The sequence below is a fragment of the Rousettus aegyptiacus genome, unplaced genomic scaffold (assembly GCF_014176215.1).
Source record: "Rousettus aegyptiacus isolate mRouAeg1 unplaced genomic scaffold, mRouAeg1.p scaffold_m13_p_2, whole genome shotgun sequence".
Taxonomy (NCBI): Eukaryota; Metazoa; Chordata; class Mammalia; order Chiroptera; family Pteropodidae; genus Rousettus; species Rousettus aegyptiacus.
Window position 1 is genome coordinate 126,929,391 of NW_023416295.1, and position 14,544 is coordinate 126,943,934.

General features: G+C 30.8%; 2 protein-coding genes across 2 annotated transcripts; one reads left to right on the forward strand and one right to left on the reverse strand.

Moving 5' to 3' along the window:
- The first annotated feature begins 402 nt into the window (after positions 1-402).
- On the forward strand, positions 403-1,338 carry LOC107505829 (olfactory receptor 6C70-like). The gene has a single exon (XM_016136185.2). It carries the CDS (start codon positions 403-405, stop codon positions 1,336-1,338), a length of 936 nt encoding a protein of 311 aa, XP_015991671.1.
- A 7,684-nt stretch (positions 1,339-9,022) lies between these two features.
- On the reverse strand, positions 9,023-9,900 carry LOC107505822 (olfactory receptor 6C2-like). The gene is given in 2 exon segments (XM_016136176.2): positions 9,023-9,046; positions 9,049-9,900. Coding segments are annotated over 2 exon segments (876 nt in total).
- Between the last annotated feature and the right edge of the window lie 4,644 nt (positions 9,901-14,544).

Below are 14,544 nucleotides of genomic sequence, written 5' to 3' on the forward strand. Positions count from 1 at the left end.
TTAATTCATTATGCTGGTATAATTTTATTTTGATGAGGTTAATAATGAAAAATTAATGGATTATTTTTGAATCCTGAATCAAGATTTTATTTAATTTATTTTACAAATACATAAATTTGGAATTAGTTACAAATGACAAGAAGTTTGAAAGCAAGGGTGAAAACATAATTTATTATGGGTTTTGCAGGTCAATTTCCAAAACTGAGTTGATTTCTATAGTTATTTTAAAGTAGTTTCTTTTGCACAGTTCTAGATCAAATCTTCAACATCATGGATTATTATCTTACAAAGGGGTATGTGTGTGAATATGATTCCTTTTATACAGCATTTTCTAGATATAAAGTTACTCATGTAATTTCTCATTTTCGTATCTTTATTTCTAGAATAAATCCCAAAAGAGAAATGAAGAACCGTACAAAGCAGATAGAGTTTGTTCTTCTGGGACTGACAGATAATCTTCAGTTACAGATTGTAATTTTTTTATTTCTACTTCTGAATTACATGTTGAGCATGATAGGAAACTTAACCATTATTGCCCTCACACTACTGGATTCCCATCTTAAGACTCCAATGTATTTCTTTCTCCGAAATTTCTCTTTTCTGGAAATTTCATTCACAAGTGCTTGTATCCCCAGATTCCTAATCATCATTGTAACCAGGGAAAAGACCATTTCCTATAATAGTTGTATTTCTCAATTATTTTTTTATATATTCTTGGGGGTTACAGAATTTTTCCTTTTGGCGGCTATGTCCTATGACCGCTATGTTGCCATTTGCAAACCTTTGCATTATACATCCATTATGAGCAGTAGAGTTTGTCATCAGCTTGTACTCAGTTCTTGGGCGACAGGATTCCTGGTTGTTTTCCCTCCACTGCTTTTGGTTCTTAACCTGGATTTCTGTGCTTCAAATATCGATCATTTCATTTGTGACATTTCTCCTTTCCTGCAACTTTCTTGCTCAGATACACGTCTACTAGAACTGATTGCATTTTTCTTAGCTGTGTTGATCCTCATCGTCACCTTGTTATTAGTAATCCTTTCTTACTCTTACATCATCAAGACAATTCTAAAATTCCCTTCAGCTCAACAAAAGAAAAAAGCCTTTTCTACCTGCTCTTCTCACTTGATAGTTGTATCTATCACTTATGGTAGTTGCATATTCATCTATGTAAAGCCATCCGCAAATGAAAGAATCGGTATAAGCAAAGGGATAGCTGTGCTCAATACTTCAATTGCCCCTTTGTTGAACCCATTCATTTATACTCTGAGGAACCAGCAAGTTAAACAAGCCTTCAGAGATGTATTTAGAAAGACATTTTGTGTTTTAGACAAGTAATACTATTATTGAAATAATTAACATAAAACATAAAAGGAATAAAACCTATTTTGACTCTTTTAGTTTAAGAATTAATATTAGAGAATATTTAATTAGTTAGATTGAGCTTAAATACTTTTTCCATTCTATACATTCTTAATTTAGCTTTCTCTTCATATTGAAACCTTTCTGCATTGGAAATATAAAATTGCAAAATTTATTTTTTTCTAAAACTGTTAGAATAAGATGAATGAAGGTTTTATTGTAATATAGAATATAAATTCTTGGAGTGCCTATGAAATAGTTTAAATAAATGTACTATGTTTTACTTAAAAACAATATCCTTCAAAGTTCTTAGAAAAATTGAATTTTGTCAGGATTATACTTCAGATGCTCCAAGAGATTTTGCACTTTAAAAGAATGATCTAGAGAATTATTTTGTAATATCATTGTTATTGACATTTTGTAATATCAATTGTTAATATAGTAAAAAAGCATAATTTCTTTTGAAATGAATTATACATTTTCTTTTTGTGATTTTTAGTTTTTTTGGTTGGGTAAATTTTTAAAATTGCAGTAGAAAATAAAATATGATTTAATACACAAGTAGTTGATTTCTCACATCATCTTTTTCAAGAACATATAAGCAAGTTTAATCTCTTGAACATGCCAATGAACATATTGAATAAATGGGAAAACATGGTGAATTTTTTAATGTTATGTAACTATTTGTTTTTAATTCTGTGTAAGTTTCCTACATTAGTTGATATCAAATATCAATTTCTCAAAGTGTAAATGACTACTTAAAAAATAAAATTATATTTCATTTCTTCCAAAACTGGCATATGAAATTATCTTTCTTTTTCTCTTAACTTTAGAACTCTTAGAATGCATAAATGCCACAGCTCTATAATTGCCCTAAGGTAGATGCCATTAGACGTGTTCATTTATACCATAATGATGATTAAGCTATTAGCACTAGATTATTTTCAATATGTGTCAGTAGTATTCATTCTTATCTTTGTCTACAGTTATCATACACTTCTCTAGTCAATATTCTTTAAAATATTTATCTATCAATTTTGACAATGGGAAAAGAAAACAAATGGATGAACAAAAGTTTATTACCAGATTATTGGTGGACTTAGATCTCCACAACAAATTGCAAGAAGACATTTAGAGACATACATGCAAAGTTAAAAAAAATGATTTCTGTCAGACATTGAGATAATGGTTGTTGTTGTCAATCTGCCTAGAATAACTAGAAGAGATAAATTTATAGAGAAGTATGTTGCATAAACTTTCTATAATTTTTCTTTATCTGTACAACCTCATTGGATAAGAAACAAAGCAACATATTTTGTACTCCACCTTCATCTCTGTGGCAGAGAGCATTTCCCTAAGTGCCAGTAACACAACATCTTCCATTCAACAACATACAATATAACTTTATCACTTCTTTATCACTTTATAATTTCATGCAATATAACTGTATCACTCCTTCCAAGAAGAAGTAGGACAAATTCCTTTTCCTGAATTTGGGAAGAAGCTAGTGACTACTCCAACCAGTAGAGTTGAAGCCAGGTGATTCCGAGGTTAAGTCATGAAAAGAATATATCTTCCATCTAGATCTCTTCATTTTTGGGAAATTTAACCTTGAAACCCAACCACCATGCTGTGAAAAAGCCCAAACTGGCTCTTAGGAGAGAACACGTAGAGAAGTGCATATTTGAAAAACAACAACAAAAACCCCAAAACAGCTTAGCATTTGAAACCTATATAATTTCATTAAACAATGTCACCCCAATTAATTTAATTAAAGTAATAATAATAAAAAAAAAAAACCCTGAGGCCTCAAACTGACAGCCTGATTCAATTGACATACATGTGAGTGAAGGTGTCTTAAGATGACTCCATTTCTCAGTTTTCAAGTCTTCCATATGAGGTCTCAAACATCATGGAGCAGAAACGAGACCTGCTGTACTTTGTATAAATTCCTGACAACAGAGTCTGTGGGTATAGAAACTGGTTGCTTTATACAATAAAGCATTGAAGTAAGTTTCAATGGTGGTCTTCTGGCATGTGGGTGCTTACAACTGACATTTTTTCCCCCTATGGAAGTCATATAAAAGGAATATGCAACTCACAATAGAAACCTGCAATTAATTGATTTCTCCTGACGATTAATAAAAATGTGGCTTGTATTTTTCAAAACTCATCAGATTGAGTACTTAAGATTCGTGCATTGCAGTGGATATAAATTTTACTTAAAAAATTGTTTAAAAAAATGAATTCTGGATATTAGTTTTGCTTTTTAGTGTGATAATGGATTATCAAGTCTGTCATTGCTTTGTGTGTACTCTAGGATTATGCAAGTGTTACATTGAAGAAAATGACACAGAGTTTCTCATTCTAAGAGTAAGAAATTACAAACAGACGGGAAGTTTTATAAGCACTCTGTATATTACTGTATATTTATATGCACACACACATACCTACACTGCCTTTTGAGAGGGCTTATAAGTAAATAACCCACCAACATAACTAGTGCCCACATCATTATTACCTAAAAGGAACCTGAGATCCTCAGAAACGACTATATTATTCAGGGATGGATCAAGTAAAATATAAGAGAGCTGAAATGGCCTTGTTTTAGGGAAGTTTCAAAAAATGAAGAGTACGTATAAACAAAGTTCAGAAGCTAATTAGAAGAGGCTCTGACTCACCATATTTGGATAATATGCATATCAACATAAATGATGATATGAACAGATTATAACTTAATTGAATAAAATTAGAGTCCTTGAGTCAATACTGCTTTATAATAAGTAAATAATATTCACAGGAGAGAAAAAAATCATCTTTATAGTAAAATATGATGACTAATCAACATAGACACGATGATTAAGCTGGCAAATGATCAATGGATGCTAAAACTAGTGGATGAAAGTTTCATGAGGAGCAAGATATTTACATAGTCTTAAAATAGCTAAGAAATTACATATTATTACATATAAAAATACAAAATGTACACAATTGTGATGTTAGAGAAGGGTGTATGGAGTCCTTGTAATATTTTTGAAAATAATTCTTTAAGTTTAAAATTTCAAAATGGTACAAAAACAGGAAAGAGATTAAATTTTGGGTGGTGAATATGCAATGCAATACGCATGTGATGTATTATTGAATTACACACTTGAAACCTATATGATTTTATTAACTATTCTCACCGCAAATTTAATTTTAAAAATGAAAAAATAAAATAATAAAATAAATTGGCTCAGACTAAAACGATCATTCTCAAAATATAATATGACTTGTGGGCTCCCCTTACAAGGGTAGTCATAATAGACTATGAACTATTACAAAAATTACCATGTCATATCTTCATATGTGAGATGTTGACTTACAAATGACTGAGAGTTAGTAAATACACTAATTGACTCATTAAGTCAAGAATTTCTCATCCATACACAAATGTTAGAATTTTTGAGGTATACTATTTGGAATATTTTAAGAAGCTTGGATGTTATACAACATGTGAAAAAATTTTTTATCTGTGCTCAAACATTCTCATAACTTTAGGAAATAATTTCGTGTTTTCCAATCATAAGTAGTAGAATCTGTTCATTAAAATTTGCACTGACTGTTTTCTCTTTTTAATGTGAAACTATTGTTAGATTGAATTAATCCTTATATTAATTTCGTTTTGAATTTATGGGAAATTTTAAGAGCACATAATGATAATAATGGCATGCAGCAACAGTATTTTAATTATTATTATTTTTTTTTACTAACAGGTATGAGGCATATGAATGCATTTCAAATCAAATACGAATCATTTATATTCCTGTTGTTGAAAGGTTGTTACTGTCTCAGAAAACAGAAAGGAATGCATACAATCAACTCTCCAATTTTTACGCCCTTTTCATATCAGGTCTTCTCAATATTAGAAAGAACATCTAAATGTGCTATGACTCAAACAAAAACTTTTACATGAATGTTCATGGGAGTGCTGTTCACAATAGCCCCAAGTGGAAACAACCTTGGTGTCCATCGGCGGATGAGTGCATAAACAAAAGAGGTGTATCCATGCAATGGAATCTCATTCTTGTATAAAAAGTAATAAAGTACTGATAGATTCTACAATATGGATGAGTCTTGAAAACATTATGCAAGGTAAAAGAAGCAAGACAAAAGAAGCCACACATAGTGCATAATTTCATTTATATGAAAGGTGTAGAAGAGGCAAAGTATAGAGACAGAAAGTAATGGTGGCAGGGGCTGGAGGAAAGGAGTAAAATGGAGTCACTGCTTCATAGATATGGAATTTCTTACTGAAATGATGAAAATGTTTTAAGGTTATATAATGGTGATGATTGCACAACTTTGTGAATGTAACAATAGTTATTGACTGCATGCAGTAAAATTGTTAAAAAGGAGAATTTTAAGTTACATGAATTTCACTACGATAAAAATATACCTGGAGAGGAATATTAGAACATATATGGATTGAACTGGAAGATCTAAGAACCTTTAGAATCCTAACTTCGTGATCGTCAGGCCACTTTATGGAAATCCTTCTCTTGTTAGGAGAGGAGATTGAAAGGTGAGATGAGATAACAGAATGTGTTACTATCAAGAACAACATTGATTGCATAGCTCATGTGCTTGACAATAGTGCTTTTCAGTTTAGAAGAATTATAGGTTATCAAAGTCAGACAGGGCTTATCTTCTAGTCACTGTGCCCACCTTTAGTTCGGGAACACAGGCCTAACTCTAAATGTCACGTAATTACTTTGGTCCTGATAATGAACATTTTGGAGACTTTTGTGCATATTTCTTTATTCAGAGGTATCACATATTTATTTCAGTGCATAAGAAATCTTTGGTGAATGCTTTATGAGGTCATGTTGATAATAAATAGGCTTCAAAGTTGGCAGAGAGAAAATAACTGTAATTTTATCTCATCTTTTTTCTCTTTATCAAAACATAAACTCTTAAAGCATGCTACAGTAGGACAGATTAAGGCATATAAAATCTAGTACTTAAATTCAGAAATGTTCAGACAAGCTTAATTTTTTGATGTCAATAAAGTAATTTAATAAACAGAGATAAGCAGACACATTGATAAATAAGAGCGTATTATGACAGAGAGAGATCCCTACAGCTATGGCAGCGTATGTACTTTTCTCACCCCTCCTCTACCGAAACCACACTTTGTGCTTGAAAGGTAGTGTATTGTAGTAGATGGAAATTAATCAAAATCAGGATTCAGCCTCCTTTATTTGCTACCTATGATATAATTGTCAATTTACTCAATCTTCTGTCCACATTTTGATACAACTAAAACATATTTATAGAACCGGTAAGGGTATTCATAATAAAATTTGACAAGAATTTTGTGCTTTGGGGCCATTATTAAATAAAACAAAGTGTACCCGAACATAAGCACTGCAAAACTGGTAGTCAAAAAAGGCAGTTATTTCCAAAATTCTGTCAATAGAAATAATTTAAAAGAATGTTTAATTGCAATTTCAAAGTGTACTTTTAAAATTTAAAATAGTGAAATAAGCCAGACAGAAAAAGTTGAAAACCACATGATGCCACTTATATGTGGCATATCAACCTAAAAGCAAAAAATGAATGGGACAAACAGAGACTCATAGACATGGACAATAGACTTATGGTTATCAGAGGGTGGGGGGAGGAGGGAGGAGGAAAGTAGATAGGGTAAAAGGGGTCAAATATGTGGTGACAGAAAGAAATCTAGCTACAAGAGGTGAAATTCCATTTATTTGTTTATTTATTTTTAGGTGAGGCAACCCTTGGTTAACCTCACAGATTGCAAGGACCTTGTCATCTTACAATCCCTTATCTTTTACGCAGACAGCACCTGGTCTTCCTAGGTGGTCTCCCATCCAAGTACTAACCAGGCCCAACCCTGCTCAGAGGTGAAATTTTAAATAAAAAAATTTTTTTAATAGTCTTTGAATTTTGAATTTAATATCAGAGGCATTCCCCCCCCCCGATTTTTCTTTAATTTTTGTCATTTTTGTCTGTTAGCCAAAAAAGTAATAATTTATTTTCAAAGGTAATAATGAAAAATGTGGTAGCATTATTAATGAAGATTTGTTTTCTTTCTCTTTCTTTCCTCCCTCCCTCCCTTCCTTTCTTTTCCCATTCTTGATCTTTCTTTCTTTTATTTTTTTTCTCTCTCTCCTTTCCACAAGCAAGCTATTTCTGTTTTTAATTTTGTCTATGTGGTTTCAAACTCTACATTATTCAATTTAGAAATATGTTCTTCAATTGTCCCCTTGATTATATTTTCCATAATTATTCATTTTATAAGTTCATTTCCCCCCCTATTTTTGATAGTTGGATATCCATGATAACCCTTTTATTCATTTATAAGCCTTGTGTTGATGTGCGTAGTTATTTTATCGACATTTAAAATTTGATGTTCCAATTCACTCTTATGCATCTATTCTAAGTGTTAACCCATAGTAAGTGACATTATCCTTAAATTCATTTTACATTAAATGTATGCCTTTTTAGGGAATTTCTCTCATGAATATAAATAAATCTATAATACAGTAGTCTCCCCTTTTTGGTATTTCACTTTCCCTATTTTCAGTTAACTGGATTCAACGGTAGTCTGAAAATATTAAAATTCCAGAAATAAACAGTTCATAAGATTGAAATTGCTTGTGTTCTGAATAGTGTGGTGAAATCTCACACTGTTCCTCCTTCTTCCTTCTGTAGCCAAATCATCCCGTTGTCCACACTGCGTACACCACCGGCCCATTAACCACTAATTAGCCATCTTGGTTATCAGATTGACTGTCAAGGTATCGCAGTGCTTGTGTTCAAGTAACCCTTATTTTATTTAATAATGGCTCCAAACATAAGAGTAGTGGTACTGGCAATTTGAAAATGCCAAAGAGAAGCCATAAATTGTTTCCTTTAAGTAAAAAGTACGCATGTATAGGAGAAAACATAGTATATGTAGGGTTTAGTACTATCTGAGATTTCAAGCATCCATCCCTTGGAAGTCATGGAACTTATCTCCTCGTGATATGAGTGGACTACCCTACATCTTATTAGGGATCGTGAAGATGTTTCCTCTTCTTTAATTTTGATTATTTCCACTTTGTGGTATTCATTATTTTAATTAGCCCAGAATGCCTTATTTGGTTTATTTTATTTCTAATACATCTTTGCTCTTGCTGTCTTCCTTTTTCATTTGATCTTCAGATTTAGGATATTAATTTCGGTAACATTGTCTTAGAGACAGAAACTAGTACTTTTTTACTCCTTAAGATATCTTCTATATAATTATATAACTTCAACTATTATTATTTTCTTTCCTCCTCTAGAACAGTGAAGAAAAGACAGGTCAGAAATGAAGGCAAGTTTAATTACTTGGAAACAATATATTTTATAGTTCTACAATGATGAAAAGCACAACGTATTAGTTTTGTTTAAAAGGAGTTTGCAGTGAGATTATTATGCAGTATTAAATGTCTTTGAGAAGGTTCGCGTGAGTAAATTACAAGCACAAAGCAACGAAATAAGCTAGAAGCTGTAGTTAAATATTTAGAGGACTGTCTTCTTTCATTTTATTCTGATTCATCAAAACTTTGGTTTCTTTGAGAGAAATATTATCCTCTTTATGGAGTCGTTGAAAGCTTGCTTCACTTGCTTATTCCTGAGGGTGTAAATGAAGGGGTTCAGCAAGGGTGCAACAGAAGTAGTGAGTACTGAAACGCCTTTGTTTATGGCCACCTCGTCCTTTGCTGAGGGCTTGACATAGATGAAGATGCAGCTTCCATAGGTGATGGAAACTACAATCATGTGAGATGAGCAGGTAGAAAAGGCCTTTTTTCTTTGTTGGACAGAAGGGAATTTCAGAATAGTCCTGATGATGTATGTGTAGGACAGACACACACAGACTAGGGTGATAATGAGTGCAAATACAGCCATGAGGATGACTATTTGTTCTATTACCCACGTGTCAGAGCATGAGATCTTTAGGAGGGGACCTGCATCACAGCTAAAATGATCAATGGCATTGGAGTCACAGAATTCGAGCTGGAGCCCCAAGCTAAGGGGCGGGAGAATGATCATCAAGCCAGACGCCCAACAGCAGAGGACTAATAAGGTACAGACCCTGTTGTTCATGATGGTCATGTAATGTAGGGGTTTACAGATGGCAACGTAGCGGTCATAGGACATCGCTGCCAGAAGAAAAAATTCTGTTGCTCCAAAGAGAATAACAAAAAATATTTGACTCGCGCAAGCATTGTAAGTAATGGTATTGTTCCCGGTCGATATACTGTGCAGGAATTTAGGAATACAGACAGTGGTAAATGAGACTTCTAAGATGGAAAAGTTTCTGAGGAAAAAGTACATAGGAGTTTTAAGATGTGAGTCCACCAACGTGAGGGTGATAATAGTCAGGTTCCCTGTTACACTCAACATGTAGGCGAGAAAGAGGAAGATAAATAGCAGAATTTGCAGTTGTGGGTCATCTGTCAGTCCCAGCAGGATAAAAGTTGTTATTGGTGTGTGGTTTCTCATCGCTGACTTTTGAAATCTACCCAATCATCATGTAAAAATAAGAGATTTTTATCAGGACGTGGATGTTCAAATTCTGTAGCAAAAGACTGTGCACATATAATCCAAGGAAACCTGCATTTCTAAGAAGGCAAAAATTTGAAGAAAAAAATACATAAGTGTTTTAAGATGAGAATCCACGAGTGTAAGAATAATAATGGTAAAATTTCCAGGAACACTCAGTACATAAATGAGAAAGAAGATAAACACCAGAACTTTCAGTTGTGGATTCTCTGTAATTCTTAACAAAATGAATGCTATTTTGCAGGGTGATTTCTCATTATTATATTTGATGTTTCAGACATTCTGCACATAAAATATCAAAGAAGAAGCATCTGAACAGAAGAAAGGAAATAGTAAAGCAAAAATCGATCAAATAGAAAACAAAAAAATAAGAGGAAAGATTAATGGAATCAAAACGTGATTCTTAGAGAGTATGAGTCACATTAATAAAACTGTTGTGAGATTGATCAGAAAAAAAGAAAAGATTAAATTTATCAGGGATGAGAAATATGACATGATTATAGGTTATACAGGTATTAAAATGATAAAATGGAATATTTTGATAAGCTCTGCTTAAATGAAATGAACTAATTCTGTAAAATATACAATCTACCAAAGGTGAAATATGTAAATTATACATCTCTATATCTGTTAAAGTAAAACAAACAAACAAACAAACTTAAATCACCCCCAAAATAGATGCCAGGCAGAGATATCTAAACTGTAAATTTCTACCAAACGTTAGAACAATACTAATTTTACACAAATCCTTTCATAAAACAGACATTGGTAGCAAAAATTATAACGTTATCTGATTGAATTTCCAATGCATATAGAAATAATATAAGTAATAACCACAATGGAAAGGAGAAGAATAAATGGTTCTACATAGTAATAAATGCTCTACATCCTAACTTTAGTGGTTAAATAGTGATTCTAAGTGGTCTGTGAAATGTTCAGTGTATATTATAATTCATAGACCATGCACATTTATTATGTTAAATGTTTATATTAGTAAATAGGAAATATTTCAACTCAAGTATATAATCTTTGACAATAAAAACTAGAAAAAGGAGTAAATAAACCCAAAATATGAAAGGAAAGGATATAAAGATAAGACCAGAAATCAATAGAATTTAAAACAAAAAGATAATAATAAAGCTAATGAAGCCAAAATTTGGTTCTTTAGTGAATAATAATATTGATGAATTATAACCCGACTGACAAGCAAAACAAACAACAAAAATGAAACAATAAAAGGAAGAAAACACACTAGAAATATCAGAAATGAAAGACATCATTCCAGATCTCAGATATTGAAAGGTTAATAAGAGAATACTGTGAACAACTTACACAAATATTTTGGACAACTTAAATGACATAGATGAATTTTTAAAGTCTACAAGCTACAAAAACATATTCAAGTAGAAATAGATAGCTAAATAGTTCTACAGCTATTTAAAAAATTGAATTTGTAGTTCAAAATATTCTACAGCAGAATTTCCAGGAGTAAATATGTAAATAACAAATATTGCCAATTCTATACAATTTCTTTGAGAAAACAGGAGTAAGGAACATATTCCACCTTAATTTTTGAGGATTTAAAAATACTTGTAAAATTTATATAAAATGCAAGGGCCAAAATAGAAGTCACATTTGAAGACCATAAAGAATGATAGGGAATTTTCACTACAGGTATAAATAATTCTTTTAAAGAAACCATAATAAACACAGTATGATGCTAAAAATGATACTGGTCAGATTTCTTCAGAGAACAGAAGACATTAGCATACTCTAACTCCTTTTATAAGGCTAGTATCACCTTGATAGTATAACCAAAGATACACATTACGAAAAAAGAAATTCTAAACAATACCCTCTATGGACATAGATAAAAATCTTCAATAAGAGAATAACAGATCAAATTTAGCAATAACATTATCAACACAATGCAGCATGAGGTGACAGTTATCCTAAAAATTCAAGATTGGTTTAATATTTTAGATCAATTAATTTTATTCTCTATAATAACAGAGACAGAGAAAACACATATTTTCTTCTGAATAATTTCATAAAAATATTCTTGACAAAATTCAACAATTATTTTTGCTAAAAAAACTCTCAGTGATGTAAAAGCAGAAACTTCCCTAATGTGATAAAAGACATCTACTTATAAAAAACAAAACGATACTTCTGCTAATATCAAATATAAAGAGAAAAGACTAAAAACTTTTCCCTAAAATCATAAACTACACAAGGATGACTACTTCATAGCTGATATTCAACAATGTGCTGAAGTTCCTAGCCAATAAAATAAGGTGAGAAACTAATAGTGACATTGTGATTAGAAATAAAGAAGTTAAATTGTTTTCTCTTGTAGATAACATAATCGGATAGATGTAGAATATCTACAAAATATGTACATGAATAAGTAAGTGAGCTTAACAAAGGCACAAGATGGAGAGTCACTATATATAGAAAATTGTGTTTATGTATAGCAACAATGAACATTTGGAACTTGAAATTTTTTAAAATGTCATATACAACTTCATTTAAACAGGAAACATATAGGCACAGATTGAGCTAATTAGAACAGCAATACTATGGAAATTACAAAAAAATGACATCGAAATAAGAATAAACATACAATTCATTAGAACAGAACAATGTATACTAAAATTGAGTAACATTAGACAAATTGAGGGCAAAAATAAAGCCTCGTCACAAACGGTGCTGCTACAGTAAGATATACATATGGATAGAAATTATATAACAAAAAATAAACTTGAAATAGATCATAGACCTAATTAAAAATATTGTTTTTTGAAAGGCAAAATTAAAAGTGAAAAGAATAGTTATACACTAGAAGGTATTTACTAAACATGTCTCTGAAACAAAGAGCATTTATTTTATATATATATGAATATATTTACATATATTAAATACATATTAGTACATACATATTATATATATATATATATATACTATGTATACTCTGACGAAGATGGAAAGTAGTATATTGGTATATATGTGTATGTATATATACATAATTTACAAATAAAAAACAAACAACCCGATAAAAAGAGGTCAAAAATTAGAACAAATACTTCACAAAAAAAGGAGCATAAAAGATATGAAGAGATGTTCAATATCATTAGTCATCGAGATAATGAAAATTAAAATGATAACAAGATATTACTAAACTTTCCTTAGGATAGTCAAAATTAAATTTACTAACAATAGCAAGCATGGGAAAAACACTATGAAATTGCGATGTTTATATGTTGCCAGTGGAAATATAATATAGTAAAACCACAGGTAAAAGGGATCAAAGAAATTTGACTTTGTGTGGTGAACACAGAATGCAATATACATATGAAGGATTGTTGAATTGTTCACTTGAAACCTATATAATTTTATTAATTAAATAAATTTAATGTATAAAAACTATTTTAGGATACCATTTTGATGTTTTATTCTATAATTTCTTTTCTTAAATAATTTTTATTTTTTATAAACAAAAATAATTTTGCAGTTTTAATTTACAGTTTCTTATAAAATTAGAAAGATATCTACTATATGACATGGAAAATTTATTCTGAATTTACCCAAGAACAACAGCAACAAAAAAAAAGTGTCAAGAGGGAGAATTGATAATTGCAACTTAATTCATAATAACAAAAAATAGAATGAAATAAAGCAAAAATAGGTGAATAAATAAATAAATTGTGGTATATCTATACAGGGAATGCTTTATAGCAATAAAAAAATAAAGAATTGATATATGAAACATGGATAAATTGTGAAGTAGAATGCCAAGATAAAACATATACACAGTAAAGAGAAAGTACAATAAATTTTAATTTATCCATCTATTGAGAGGGTGAAAAAGAACATAATCTCTTTGAAGTAATAGAAATTTGTATATCTTGATTTCAGTAATGGTTATAAGGATGTATAAATACGTTTGCCAAAATCTATTGGAATGCTACACTTAAAATATGTTGTTTTTATAGTATATAAATTTTGCTTCAATAAAACTGACGTGAACAAGAGAAGTCATGGACCAGAAGGTATATGCAACAACTGTTAAGGACTGCAACCAGCATTTATAAAATTCCACTACAAGTCAATAAAAAAACAAAATTCAACCCAAACAACTGGACATGTCTTCAGAAAAGACTATATCTAAAGGCCAGTGAGCATAGGAAAATGTGATATGTTTAGTACTTAGGATAAAAGAAATTAAATTCACAACTAGAGCACAACCATCAGAATAATTAACATTAAATAGATGAATCAAAGTAAGAATACTAAGGGATAAGTTGAACATTGATATCTTAAAGATTAGAATGTAAATTCCTATAAATACAGTAATACTTAAAATATACTTATTGAGCTGAATATACAGATATCTATAAAACAGGAAATTATAATTCTCAATATTTACTTAATAAGACATGTATATATGTACACAAATATATGCAGGTGTAGGGATGTTTATAGCAGCATTATTCTCAATAACCTCAAAACAAAAAACCAAAATGTCCATCAATAAAGGAATCAGATTTTAAATTGTGATATATTCATACAATGGATGAATAT

Excerpts from the sequence above, each read along its gene's own strand:
- LOC107505829 (XM_016136185.2), top strand. The coding sequence starts at position 403 with ATGAAGAACCGTACAAAGCAGATAGAGTTTGTTCTTCTGGGACTGACA.